Source organism: Carcharodon carcharias, chromosome 3, assembly GCF_017639515.1.
Source record: "Carcharodon carcharias isolate sCarCar2 chromosome 3, sCarCar2.pri, whole genome shotgun sequence".
Classification (NCBI taxonomy): domain Eukaryota; kingdom Metazoa; phylum Chordata; class Chondrichthyes; order Lamniformes; family Lamnidae; genus Carcharodon; species Carcharodon carcharias.
The window spans coordinates 74,291,078-74,306,371 of record NC_054469.1 but is presented as its reverse complement, the minus strand read 5'-3'; the positions used below and the strand labels follow the sequence as shown (position 1 = coordinate 74,306,371).

At 41.4% G+C, this 15,294-nt stretch overlaps 1 protein-coding gene across 5 annotated transcripts in view; it reads right to left on the bottom strand.

Moving 5' to 3' along the window:
• akap9 (A kinase (PRKA) anchor protein 9) overlaps positions 1 to 15,294 on the bottom strand; it is a 289,385-nt gene that overhangs the window by 71,765 nt on the left and 202,326 nt on the right. For all 5 annotated transcript variants that reach the window (XM_041183274.1, XM_041183275.1, XM_041183278.1 and 2 more), the window contains one exon: positions 7,422 to 7,595. In XM_041183274.1, coding sequence (XP_041039208.1) covers positions 7,422 to 7,595 — 174 coding nt within the window. The remainder of the gene's footprint in view (positions 1 to 7,421; positions 7,596 to 15,294) is intronic.

The window sequence follows — 15,294 nt, the reverse complement described above, 5'->3', positions numbered from 1 at the left end:
CGCTCTTAAGGCCTGTCCTGCCACCTTCAATGACTTATGCACCCACATCTCTGCTCCTGCACCCCCTTTAGAATTGTACTCTTTATATTGTCTCTCCATGTTCTTCCTACCAAAATGAATCACTTCGCACTTCTCCACATTGAACTTCATCTGCCAGTCGCCAGCCCATTCCACAAGCTTGTCTTTTGAAGTTCTATACTATCCTCCTCACAGTTCACCATGCTTATCATCCACAAATTTTGAAATTGTGCCCTGTACACCAAGGTCTAGGTCATTAACATGCATCAGGAAGAGCAAAGGTTCCAACACTGACCCATGGGGAAGTCCATTACAAACCTTCCTCCAATCTGAAAAACATCCATTTACCACTACTCTGTTTCCAATCACTCAGCCAACTTTGTATCAATATTTTTACTGTCCCTTTTATTTCATGTGCTATAACCTTGCAACACGTTTGTTGTGTGGCACATTATCAAATGTCTTTTGGAAGTCCACATTTTTTGAAAAACCTTTTACTGTTGTTTTGTTTGCACTTCAGTCCCACACTCCTGACCTACGAGCACCTGGTGTGGAGGTGGGCTGGGAGGGAGGAGGACCTCCTCATGAACCTGCTTCTGGGCCTGGCTAAGTTGGCCATTAACAGATCCAGGCAGTGGGCGATCAAGGGGGTTGTCCCACCCGGCTGTCTGCCGCTCTTCCACGGCTATGTTCGCAGCCAAGTGTCCTTGGGGAGGGAGCATGCAGTGTCTTCTGACAGCATCAAAGTCTTCTGTGCTCAGTGGGCACCGTGGAGACTGGGGTGTTTTATCAACCCCTTTAATCACATTTTGATTTAATGTTGGTAAGTTTCCTTTGCATTTTGAATTTTGTTTTTTGCAGTTTCCCTTTAAGGGGCTGCCTTTTACTTCTTTGATTTGTTTATTTTAGTTTATTTGTTTTGTAACAAAAGAGTTACACCAGCATTATCCTCATGAACCCTCTCTGTTACCTCTAAAAAAAACTCCATCAAGTTAGCTAAACACAATTTTCTATTCACAAATCCATTCAGGGTTTCCTTAATTAACCCACATTTGTCCAAGTGACAATTAATTTTGTCTGTAAGTATTGTTTCTAGAATTATTCCTACCATCGAAGTTAAACTGACTATCGTGTAGTTGCTGGGCTTATCTTTACGCCTTTGCACAAGGATATAACATTTGCAATTCTCTAGTCCTTTGGCACCACTCCTTAGTCCAAATAAGACCGTAAAACTATGGCCAATGTCTCCACAATTTCCACTCTTATTTCCCTTAGTAACCTTAGATACATCTCTTCCTGTTCTGGTACCTTACCAGCTTTTAAGTACTCTCAACCTATCCAATACCACCACCGTATCAATTTTAAATCCTTCTAGTGTACCTCCTCTTTCACTGTGACCTGGGTAACATCTTCTTCCTTGGTAAAGACAGATGCAAAGTATTCGTTTATGAACATATGATTCAGGAGGAGTAGGCCACTCGGCCCCTCGAGCCTGCTCTGCCACTCAATAACATTTTGGCTGATCTGATTGTAAGCTCAACTCCACATTCCCATCTACCCCAGATAATCTTTCACCCTGTTGCTTATCAAGAATCTATTGAGCCTTAACAATATTCAAAGACTACTTCCACCACCTTTTGTGGCAGTGTGTTCCAAAGACTCACGGCCCTCTGAGAAAAAAATTTTCCTCATCTGTCTTAAACAGGCGACCACTTATTTTTCAACAGTGACCCCTAGTTCTAGATTCTCCCACAAGTGGAAACATCCTTTCCACATTCACCCTGTCAAGATACCTTAGCTTATATCTTATATGTTTCAATCAAGTCACATCTTACTCTTCTAAACTCCAGTAAATACAAGCTTAGCCTGTCCAACCTTTCCTCATAAGATAAACTTCCCATTCCAGGTATTAGTCTAGTAAACCTTTTTAATACCTCAGCTAAGTCCTCTGTCTCCATGCATAAATTCCTTTTTCGGTCCCTAATCCCGCCTCCCCCCCCTCAACTCTACTCCCTTTTACCACCCAATAAAAGACTTTGGGATTCCCTTTTATGTTAGCTGCCTGTCTCATTTTCATATTCTCTTTTGATTCTCTTGCTTCTTCATTTCCCTTCTGAACCTTCTATATTTAACCTGGTTCTCAGTTATATTATCCACCTGACATCTGTCATGAGCACACTTTTCCTTCTTCATCTTAATCCCTCTCACTTTCAACATCCAGTGAGCTACCTTTCCCCTTCATGGGAATATAATTTGACTCTACCCGAACTATTTCTTCTTTGAAGGTAGCCCATTGTTCAGATCCTGCCAATCTTTGACTCCAATTTATTTGGCTCAGGTCCATTCTTACCCTAGTGAAGTTGGCTTTCTCCCAGTTAATTATTCTTACTCTACACAATGATCACTGTTCCCCTAAACGTTCTCCTACTGACACTTGATTCACTTTATTTCCAAGAACCAGGTCTAGCAGTGCCTCCTTTCTTGTTGGGCTGGAACCATACTGCTGTAGAAAATTTTCCTGACACACTCTAGGAACTCTTGCCCCTCTCTGCCCTTTACATTACTACTATCCCAGTCTATATTCAGATAATTAAAGTTAAAATTATGGAGCATAACTATATAATTCTTGCACCTCTCATAATTTCTTCACAAATTTGATCCTCTACATCCTCCCTAGTTAGTGGCCCATAGACTACAACAAACAATATTCAATGTTCAACATTATTCAATTTCCACGTCTTCTTATTTTCCCCATTTTGGGCCAGGGCAGCGTTGGGCTACTGGCTCAAATTACTCTCTTTCCCTTTAGTGACCTTTGGCTTCTCAGCTTTCTTGGTTGGAGCTGCAGGTTGGACAGTGTGCTTGTTTCAAAACGATCTCCTTACTGCTTCAGGTTTTGGATTTACAACCGGTTTGCGAGTATTATTGGCTGTCAGTTGATCAGTTGAAGGGGTGGAGTCGGACTGGACGCACAGGCTGTAATTCTAAACTGCAGGTCCGGCTTCTCTCTGCAATTTCCAACTACTGCCACTCTGAATAGCTATTGTTTACTCCTAATCTCTGCTTTCTGTCTTGAAGTCAGCTAGCAATCCATTCTATCAGTTTTCTTCTGTTTCCACAAACTTTGATATAGTCATGTCTATTATGGGGCATCTTATTGGAGGTCTTTTGAAAATCCAGATCAACCACATTTACTGCATTACTCTCTCTGTTACCTCCTTAAAAGAAAATTCAAAAAGACTGATCATGCAAGATTTTTCCATTTACAATCTATGCTGACTCTTCATTATTATATTTCTCATATCTAGATGTTCTTCTATTCTTTCTTTTGGTAAGGATTCCATCATTTTCCTACCTCTGACATTAAACTGACTGGTCTATAATTTCCGGGGCATAATCTTCCCCACTTCTTCGGAATTATATTACCTATGTGCTAGTTCTCTGGCAAAGATTGACAGCATCCTGTTGCTTCAGAACTAGCTGTACCTGCAGCTGTACCTACAGTACAGATACAGCATCTACCTGGCAAAGTGGAAAACTGCCCAATCAATCCACTCTTGACCATCAAAATGATGGAGGGTGTCATTTACAATAATGTCAAGCGGCACTTGCATGGCAATAGCCTGCTCATCAATGCTCAGTTTGGGTTCCAACAGTTCCACTTGGCTCCCGATCTCATTACTTGGCCTAAACATAGACAAAGCGCTGAACTGCAGAGGTGAGGCAAGAGTGACCATCAGCGAGGAGGCGGTGGTGAAGTGGTCACTGGCCCAGTAATCCAGAGACACAGAGTAATGCTCTTGGGACCCGGGTTCGATTCCCACTACAGCAGATGGTAGAATTTGAATTCAATAAAAATTGTAAAAACCCTACTAGTTCACTAATGTCCTTTAGGAAAAGAAATCTGCCGTCCTTACCCGGTCTGGCTTACATGCAACTCTAATGTGGTTGACTCTTAAATGCCCTCTGAAATGGCCTAGCAAGCCACTCAGATGAATCAAACCAACAGAAAGTCAATAAAAAGGAAAGAAACCGGATGGACCACCTGGCATCAGAAACTCAGCCCCGTCAACCCATCAAAGTCCTCCTTATTAACATCTGGGGGCTTGTGCCAAAATTGGGAGAGCTATCTCACAGACTAGTCAAGCAAACAGTCATACTCACTGAATCATACCTTACAGATAATGCCCCAGACACCACCATTACCATCCCTGGGCATGTCCTGTCCCACTGGTAGGACAGACGCAGCAGAGTGGCAGCACAGTGATATACAGTCGGGAGGGAGTTGCCCTGGGAGTCCTGAACATCAACCCTGGACCCATGAAGTCTCATGGCATCAGGTCAAACAAGGAAATCTTCTGCTGATTACCACGTACCACAACCCCATCTCAGCGTACTCCTCCATATTGATCATCACTTGAGGAAACACTGAGGGTGGCAACGGTGAGAGTGACTATCTGCAGGGAGGCGGTGGCATAGTGGAGTAGACTTCAACGTCCATCATCAATAACCTGCTCACTGGCTCTGTTTGGGTTCCACCATGGCCACTCAGCTCCTGACTTCATTACAGCCTTGGATCAAACAAGTACAAAAAAGCTGAACTCCAGAGGTAAGATGAAAGTCCTCTCAGTTCCAGGACACTGGACTTAGGATAGTGTCTTAGGCCCAACCATCTTCAGCTGCTTCATCAATGATCTTTCTTCCATCATAAGGTCAGAAATGGGGACGTTGGCTGATGATTGCACAGTGTTCAGCACCATTTGTAACTCCTCAGATACTGAAACAGTCCATATCCAAATGCAGCAAGACCTGGATAATATCCATGCTTAGGCTGACAAGTGGCAAGTAACATTCATGCCATACAAGAGCCAGGCGATGAACACTGTCATGAAGCTATTAATGTATATAACATTATTGGAATTTTTTTTTAAAATAGAGTGTTAGTCTGTGGGTGTCTTAATTGGATTACAGCCAGTTAATCTGGGTGCTTTGATGTATACTAGTTTTGAGGCGTAGGAAAGGTAGAGTGCATTTGCATTTTTTTTGAATAAAGCATTCAAGAAGGGGAGTGAAATCTGGCACCTAGCTAGCAGAGGCCAAGCAGTGTTTATATTACCAATAAAATTGGTACTATGAAAGGGGTTTTATTGAAGAGGTGGAGTTCAAAGGGGCTGGTGATACAATGAGAATTTACATTTAATGAGATGTGCTGGGTATAACTGATAGCAGTTGTGTGTGTGTAAAGCAGAGGCAATGTAAGATCAAAGCCTATAAGCCTACCAGTGTGTCTGCAAAGAACCAAAGTGAAAGGAACCTCATTTTGAATTTGTTCGTAGAAAATGCTTTGCCTGGTGTCTGGTTACGTCCATGGGTTGCTGTTACCTTAATGGAGATTAGTTTAGGAATTTGTTACAAGTAATGACAGTAGTAATTTGTAACCATGTGTATATTTTTAAATTGTGTCAATGTCTCATGTATTGTGATATAAAACCTCTCGAGAACTGGTGGTCTGATTCCTGAATTCAGAGTTGCTTCTCATACATACAAAATAAAATATAGGTTATGACAGTTGTTTAAAGTTTCCCTCTGGGATTTTTAAATAACTCAGCTTTACCAACGGTTGTGTCATAACAACCATCTCCAACAAGAGGTAATCTAACCATCGCCCCTTGACATTCAATGGCATTACCATCGCTGAATCCCCTATCAACATCCTGGGGGGGTTCCAGTGATCAGAAGCTGAACTGGACTAGCTATATGAATACTATGGCTGCAAGAGCAGGTCAGAGGCTAGGAATCCTGTGGTGAGTAACTCACTTCTTGACACCCCAAAGCCTGACAACAATCTACAAGTCAGGAGTGTGATGGGATACTCTCCACTTGCCTGGATGAGTGCAGCTTGACACCATCCATAAACATTCACTCACTCCATCACTGACGCACAGTAGTAGCAGTGTGTATCATGTGCATGATGCACCTCAAGAACTCACCAAGGCTCCTTAGATAGCACATTCCAAACCCACAACCGCTATCATCTAGAAGGATAACGACAGTAGACACATGGGAACAGCACCATTGGGAAGCTCCCCTCCAAGCCATTCACCATCTGACATGGAAATCTTTCGCTGTTCCTTCACTGTCGCTGAGTGAAAACCCTGGAACTCGCTCCCTAACAGTACTGTGGGTGTACCTACACTACATGGACTGCAGCAGTTCAAGGAGGCAGCTCATAGCCATCTTCTCAATAAATGCTGGCCTAGACAGTGACACCCACATTCCATGAATGAATAAAAAAAATCTGACATCAAGGCAGCATTTGACTTGAGTGTGGCATCAATCAAAATTGAAGTCCACAGGAATTAGGAGACGAACTGTCCACTGGTTAGAGTCATACCCAGTGCACAGACAGATGTTTGTGGACATTAGGGACCATTTACTTCTTCCCCAGGACATAGCTGCAGGAGCTCTTCAGGAAAGTGTACTAGGCCCAACCATCTTCAGCGACTTCAATGACCATCCTTTGTCATAAGGTCAGAAGTATCAATACGTTGTGATTGTAGTGTTCAGTTCTATTCACAACTCCTTTGATAATGAAGCAGTCCATGCTCACATGCAGCAGTACCTGCCCAACATTCAGGCTTAGCTGATAAGTGACAAGTAACATTTGCAGCACATAAGTGCTGGTCTATGACCATTTCCAACAAAGAAAGTCTATTCACAACCCTTGAGGTTCAATGGCATTACCATTGTCAAACTCACCCACCAGCAATATTGACCAGGAACGAGGATAATTAGTATAGGCAATAATACTGGGTTTGCAATGCGCACATCCTGTGAGTGAACAAAACCACTTGCTTTCCATCCCCAAAAGGGCCAGTTTAGCATTCTCAACTTCATTACCTTTCCTTTGCTTATCGCTCTAACTTCCTAGAACCCGACAGCCACCCCAGGACTCTATATTCCTCTGACTCTGATGTTTTGTGCATCTTCATTCCCTTCATCCCAGAATTGGCAGTTATGCCTTCATACATTGGGATTTTCATCCCTAAAACCACTGTGTTTGGATATTTGTTGATGGCTTTCTTCAAATTGTATTTTATTTGTATTCATCACTAGTGTCACTTACCCTTTACTTGTTTTCTAGACAGGAAATAACTGAAAGCGCTATAAACAAAATCAGATGCTATGTATAGTTAGAATTTGTAGTGCTCAAAAGAAGGCACAAGGTTTAGAGAAATTTTGCTTTGTTGAGTCTCAATTTAAAATCCAGGAATTTATTGGTTCACAGGTGAAATACAAAAATCACTAAATGTTGGAAATGAAGATCCTTAAATATCTGTTTATCATTAGCATATATTTTGAAACAGGTCATAACCATAGATGTTTTGTTTGATTTGACTGACCTTATTGTCAGGAGTGAGTTCAAGCTGCTGTTGCAACTTTACAATTTGTTCATTGAGTTTTTCTATTTCTTCATCTCTTTCCTTGAGAGTTTGAGACAAGTTTCCAGCATATGAGTGATTACCAAATGATCCATTAGAATCAAGCATTGACACTTGCAAGCTGTTCACTTCATTCTGTCAAGTGAGGGATAGAATATAGTTTAAAAACCCTGGTGATTAAGGAGGATTAAAAAAAAGTTTATTTCTTTTCATCTTTAAAGCAACTTCAGAGAATTGCAGCACCTACAAAAACTACATTGTGCTCAATATCCAGACAAAATGTATACTGAAGAACTTTTACAAACAGAAAAAGTAAGGCAAAAATGTACTCTCACTCCTCCCAAATACATTAAGTCCTTTATATTAAAAATGAAAGACAATAACATTAAAATAAGAGATGTAATTTCAGCCAACTGGGTGAAGTTGGATGACTGCTTGGAAACAGCACAAGATACTCTTGCCTAGGTCATGCTGTTAGAACCATATCTCTCAAGATTGAAGTTTTATTTTACAAAATGGAAGGCCCTGACATGATCTGGTAATCTGGATGCTAACCTGGGATTTTTTTTTTTCAAAAGGTCATATATTCATCTTGGAACTGTAAACAAGCAGGCCTCTTCCAAGAAATCACCTGAGCTATATGGTACTTGAGAAGGAGTTGTTTAATTAAAGCACTTTGCAGTTCAACAATGAAGTAAGCAGAGTAAAGGGAGGCAGGTAACACAGGATTCCCCTGTGGCCGCCCCCCTCTCTAACAGATATAGCTTTTTGGATGCTGTTGGGAGAGACGACTTCTCAGGGGGATGCAGCAAGAGCCAAGTCCATGGCCACAGGTGGCTCTGCTGCACAAGAGGGGAGGAAGAAGAGCGGCAAGGCTATAGTGATAGGGGATTCAATAGTAAGGGGATCAGACAGGCATTTCTGCAGCCACAAAAAAGAGGCTCCAGGATGGTATGTTGCCTCCCTGGTGCCAGGGTCAAGGATGTCTTGGAGAGGCTGCAGGGCATTCTGAAGGGGGAGGTTGAACAGCCAGTGGTTGTGGTATATATTGGTACTAACGACATAGGTAAAAAAAAAAGGAACGAGGTCCTACAAGCTGAATATAGGGAGTCAGGACATAAATGGAAAAGTAGGACCTCAAAAGTAGTAATCTCAGGATTACTACCAGTGTCACATGCTAGCGAGAGTAGAAATAACAGGATATATCAGATGATTACGTGGCTGAAGAAATGATGTAGGGGGAATGGATTCAGATTCCTGGGGCATTGGGACCAGTTCTGGGCAAGGTGGGACCAGTACAGACAGGACGGATTGCATCTGGGCAGGACCGGGATCAATGTCCTCAGGGGGGTGCAGTCAGGGAGGTTTAAACTAGAATGGCAGGGTAATGGGAGACAGAGGAGGGGGAAACAGGATAGAAATGAAAGACAGAAAAGTTAGAAGCAAAAGTGGAAGGCAGAAAAAACAATGTCGAGAAACAAATGGGGTCATAGTGCAAAATAAAGCTAAGTTGACTAACAAGGTTAAAAAGGCAAGTCTAAAGGCATTGTATCTTAAAGTGTGGAGCAGTTGCAATAAGATAAATGAATTAATAGCACAAATAGATATAAACAGTTATGATATAGTTGCAAATACGGAGACATGGCTGCAGGGTGACCAAGGATAGGAACTGAACATCCAGGATTATTCAATATTTAGGAAGGACAGAGAAATAGGGAAAGGAAGTGGGGTAGCATTGTTAGTAAAGAAGGAAATTAATGCAATAGTGAGGAAGGATATTGGGCAAAAGTAGATAAAAAGATTGATCAAGAAGGGGAAATGGAGTGTGAGAGTAAACTTGCAAGGAACATTAAAACTGACTGTAAAAGCTTCTATAAGTATGTGAAGAGAAAAAGATTAGCAAAGGCAAATGTCAGCCCCTTAAAGTCAGAAATGGGGCAAGTTATAATGGGGAACAAAGAAATGACAGAAGAGCTGAACACATGTTTTGGTTCTGTCTTCACAAAAGAGGACACAAATAATTTCCCAGAAATGTTAGAGAGAGGGAGAGAGAGGAATTGAAGAAATCGATATTAGTAAAAAAAAAATGGTACTCGAGAAATTAGTGGGGTTAAAGGCTAAAAAATCCCCAGGGTCTGATAATCTACATTCCAGAGTACTAAAGGAAGTGACCCTGAAAATATTGGAAGCATTGGTGGTCATCTTCCAAAATTCTATGGACACTGGAGCAGTTCCAACAGATTGGAGGGTGGCAAATGTAACCCCACTATTTAAAAAAGGAGGGAGAGAAAAAACAGAGAATTACAGACCAGTTAGCCTATCAGTACTGGGGAAAATGCTACAGTCTATTATAAAAGGCGTGGTAACAGAGCACTTGGAAAGCATTAACGGGAATTAGACAAAGTCAGCATAGGGTTATGAAAGGGAAATTATGCTTAACTAATCTACTGGAGTTTTTTGAGGATGTAACTAGTAGAATAGATAAGGGAGAACCAGTGGATATGGTGTATTTGGATTTCAAAAAGCTTTTGCTAAGTCCCACATAAGAGACTAGTGGGCAAAATTAAAACACATGGGATTGGGGGTAATATACTGGCATGGATTGAGAATTGATTGACAGACCAGATGACTGGCGGTGTACCGCAGGGATCAGTGCTTGGGTCCCAGCTATTCATGATATATATAAACCTGGATGAGAGAACCAAATGCAATATTTCCAACTTTGCTGACGACACAAAACAGGTTGAGAGTTGTGAGGAGGATGCGAGGAGGCTTCAGGGTGATTTGGACAAGTTGTGTGTGTGGGCAAACACATTGCAGATGCAGTATGACATGGATAAATGTGAAGTCATATGCTTCGGTATGAAGAACAGAAAGGCAGAGTATTATTTAAATTATGATATATTGAGAAAAGTGGGTGTACGGAGGGACCAGGGTGTCCTTGTACACCAGTCAATGTAAGTAAATAGGCAGGTGCAGCAAGCAATTAGGAAGGCAAATGGTATGTTGGCCTTCATTGCAAGAGGATTTGAGTTCAGAGGTAAGGATGTTTTACTGCAGTTACACAGGGCCTTGATGAGACCACACCTGAGTAGTGTGTGCAGTTTTGGTCTCCCTACCTAAGAAAGGATATACTTGCCATAGAGGGAGTGCAGCGAAGGTTCACTAGGCTGATACTGGGGATGAGGAGAGATTAGTTTGACTGGGCCTGTATTCACTACAGTTTAGAAGAATGAGAGGGGATCTGATTGAAACATAAAATTCTAACAGGGCTAGACAGACTGACGCAGGGAGGATGTTTCCCCGGGTGGAGAGTCTAGAACCAGGGGCTGCAGTCTGAGGATACGGCCATTTAAGACTCAGATAAGGAAAAAATTCTTCACTCAGAGGGTGGTCAGCCTGTGGAATTCTCCACCACAGAAGCCGGTGGAGGTCAGGTCACTGAGTATATTCAAGAAAGAAATTGATAAATTTTTGGACATTAGAGGCATCGAGGGGTATGGAGAGAAAGCTGGGATATGGCATTTAGATAGAGGATCAGCCATGATCATATTGAATGATGGAGCAGGCTCGAAGGGCCGAATGGCCTACTCCTGCTGCTAGTTTCTATGAAAAGTTGAGAGACAAAAAGGCAATCACATGGCATGGGAAAAGAACTTAAGTTGTGAACCTGCTTGTTTGGAAGGCAGTCTTATTGGAGAATAAGCTGAGGAAAGAAGGCTATCTTGACTCTCTCTATCTCGACTCTATCTCTCTCTATGTTGCCTCAAAATTGTGTGTGGCTATCAATCTGTAGCCAGAGAACCTTCATCTGAGTGTAACCAGTCTGCATTTGGACCTGCAAAGCTGAGACCAGTGGTGGGAACGTCCAGGCATCCACTGGGACCAGCGGCTTGTCTGCACACGAGAAAACTCCAGGTTGACAATGTTGAGACCCTGCGGACTTTATCCTTGATCTTATAACGCCCATCTTCCAAAACCCATCTCTGCAGAGAGACTCTGTACTTTTTGGTCTGTGAGTGTGCTGGGGCAATTCTTTAGGAAGAGATGGATTGTTATACTTCCAGATTATCATTGTGCATCAACCAGTACTTGCAACTTGTTAAAGGAAGTTTTGTTTTAAAATAAATTAATCATTCTGAGTTACTGAAAGAAGTTTGGTCAGAGTCTCTTTTCTTCTGGGTACCAGAGGTATTGGTACACAATTGGCCATTTTGATGAGAAAATTAAAAAATTTAAATTAATGGTACAGCCTGCAGAGTAGTGATCCTTATAATTCGGGGACTCTTCCCATCCTGGTTGTAACAATGCCTTTAGGAATTTTTTGTTACATCCTATGAGATGTTATATTTACAGCTGTCTGTTCTAATAAAAGCCATTTCTGACTGATACCAGGTCTTTGCAATGAACTTTGATTATTAGGTTTTTTTTATTTGTTTATTCGGATGGGGGCATTGCTGGCTAGGCTTGTTCAGAGGGCATTTTAGAGTCAACCACATTTCTGTGGGTCACCAGGTAAGGGCAGCAGATCTCCTTCCCTCCTCCCCTATAGATCTCCTTCCCTATAGGACATTAGCGATACAATCGGCAATGGTTTCATGGTCCCATGGTTTTTATTGAATTCAAATTTCACCATCTGCCTTGGCGGGATTCGAACTCGGGAATATTAGTCCAGTGACAATACCACAATGCCACCACATCCCCTATGTCTATTAACATAAAGTGGAATCTTTAAGTCTCTTTAAGGGTAGTAAGAGGTGGGGTGGAGCCAATTAAGGGTTAGGCAGGAGATCCATGCATGGAGGTAGGGGGCATGATTGAGGTGCTAAATGATATTTTGCATCTGCTTTTAATCAAGTAAAATGAATGTTGTCAGAGACATAGTGAAGGAGGTGGTAATTGACATAGAGGGGCAAAAATTGATGAAAAGGAAATATTAGAAACAGCAGCTGTACTTAAAAGCTGATAAGTCATCAGGATTGGATGGGGTGCATCTGAAGATGCCGAGGGAAGTAAGGGCAGAAATTGCAGAGGCACTGGACATTAGCTTCTAATCCTCCTTAGATATGAGCGTGATGCCAGAGCACTGGGGAATTGCAAACGTTACTGGTGTACAGATAAACCTAGTCAGTTTAACTTCGGTGGTGTGAAAGCTTTTAGAAACGATGATCTGAAACAAAATTTAATAGTCACTCAGCGAAGGGCGGATTAATTAATGAAGTTCAGCAGGGATTTGTTAAAGGCAAATAACTTGATTTGAGTTTTTCATGAGGTAACAGAGAGGGTTGATGTGGTGTATATGAACTTCTAAAAAGCATTTGATAAAATGCTACATAATAGGCTTGTGAGCAAAGTTGAGGCTCATGGAATAAAAGGAAAAGTGGTGACATCAATAACAAATTTTGTTGAGTGACAGGAAACAGGGTAGTGGTAACCAGTTGTTTTTCAGACTAGAGGAAGCTATATAGCGCTGTTCCCCATGATCAGTACTAGGGCCACTGCTTTTCTTCATAAGCATTAATGACTCATACACGAGTACAGGGCACAATCTCAAGATTCACAGATGACACAAAACTTGGAAGGATTGTAATCTCTGAGGAGGATAGTAAAAGAACAAGAGGATACAGGCATGCTCGTAGAATGGGTGAACATGTGGCAGATAAAATTTAATGCAGAGAAATGTCAAGTAATACATATTGGTTGGAAGAACGAGGAGACAATATAAAATAAAGGTCCAATTCTGAAGAGGATGCAGGATCATAGAGCTCTGGGTGTATATATGCACAAATCATTGAAGGTGGCAAGGCAACTTGAGAAAGGGGCTAAAAAGGCAAATGGAATCCTGGACTTTATAACTTGAGGCACAGAATACAAAAGTAAGGACACTGGTTCAGTCTCATCCCAATTAGTCTGTCCAGTTCTAAATCCCACACTTTAAGAAGGATGTGAAGGCTTTACATAGATGGCAGCAAAGATTTCCAGAGATGAGTTACTTCAATAACAAAGATAGATTGGAGAAGCTGGGGCTGTCCTTTTAAGAGAAAAGGTTGAGAGGAGATCTGATAGATGTGTTCAAATTCTTAAGGACTCTAGACAGAGTAGATAGGAAGAAACTGTTCCCATTGGCGGAAGAATTTAGACCAGGGGACACAATTCAAGTTGAGTGGCAAAAGAACCAAAGTCTAGATGAGAAGCTTTTGTTTTTTTACACACAGCATATGGCTAGGATCTGAGACGCACTGCCTGAGTGTGATAAATAGAAATTTAATTGTGGCTTTCAAGAGGGATTTAGATAAGCACATGAAGAGAAAAAATCTGCAGCATTAAGGAGAAAGAGTGGGGGAATGGGTCTTGCTGAATTCTTCTTGCAGAGAGCTGGCATGGACTCAGTGGGCTGAATGGCCTCTCTTTCTGTGCTGTAACAGTTCTATAATTAATTAATTAATTAAGAACCTATTCATTTAACCAAAACCAAGGTCTTAATGTCTGCATGACATGGAGATAGAAGAGCAGTTCTTTATGAGGATGATCCCAAAAGCCACTTTGACCTTTGGGAAACAAATCTTTGATCTCCTAGTAATCAGGTGAGATGGATATATTAAATGCCTCTTGTTAGGTTACAAGCTTCACAGGTTTTATATTCATCAATGCTTCTTGAGTATTCTTTCAAGAAAAGATTCTGTACTTTAAATTCTAATATTACACTTCCGCTAAGCAGATTAATGTATCACACTTAGCCAATGTTTGTTTTGTGAAGCTGTCAGTCATTAACATCAAATAGTTATTAATGTCACCATCTATGTTCATGACCTTATATAAATGCAAGCTGGTGCTGATGATTGGTAACTTTATTCTGCAGAGACAAAAGCTCTGGCTATAAAAAAATGTAGTCACAACCAATTTGTTCTTTGGCCTAGGAAAACTAGAGGCTTCAGGCAGTGACTTCAGTCTTCCAACTGGCAGATCAGTGTTGGTACCACTGAAATGCCCTTGAAGGCAAAATGTAGCTGGCAAGTCTCATGAATGACCACACCCCTTGAATTTGGGATGGACCTCCCAACTGCAGGCTTAGGGGCTCCACCTCGCTTTTGTCAGTGGAACGTGCCTTCATAAATCTGTTATTCTAACAGAATCACCAACAATGAAATGTCAACTGCTAAATGGCACACGTTTATTGTAGAACAAAGGCACCGCTACATGATAGGCATGTACTTTATACTAGAACTCAATAATTACTTTTCTTTAATTTATCAATATAAAACTAGCAATTCTTCAATGTCAAAGATACAAGACTTATCCATGGAGGCCATGATAGTAATCAGTCAACAACATCAACAACTTGCACTTATAGGGCACCTTAATATTGTGAAAGTTTCCAGAGACAGGCATGATAACTAAGCAGGACATACTATTGAATAAGATGCATGTGGCACAGAGATGCTGGAGCTGTAAATCCAATTTATGAAACTTGCATTTACTCAGCAGCCTTGCATTTCTTTACAGCACTGTTGTTTACTTGACATTAATAAATTTAGACAAAAGGAAAAATCTGCAAATCCTGGAAATATGAAATAACAAAAATGTTGGAAATACCCAGCTGACCAACCAACAACTTGTGGTTACATTGTCCCTAACACTGAGAAGTTTTCCAAGGCACTTCAGAGATATAGGAAAATGACCAGGTCAAACAACAAGAAAATAGGAAGCTAATGTAAAACCTAAGAGGTGGGTTTTAAGGGGGATTATAAAGCAGGAGAGAGAAGTGAAGAGGTTTAGTATGGGAATTTCAGAGAGTAGGGCTCAGGCAATAATAAGGGGAGGGGGAGGAGAAGGG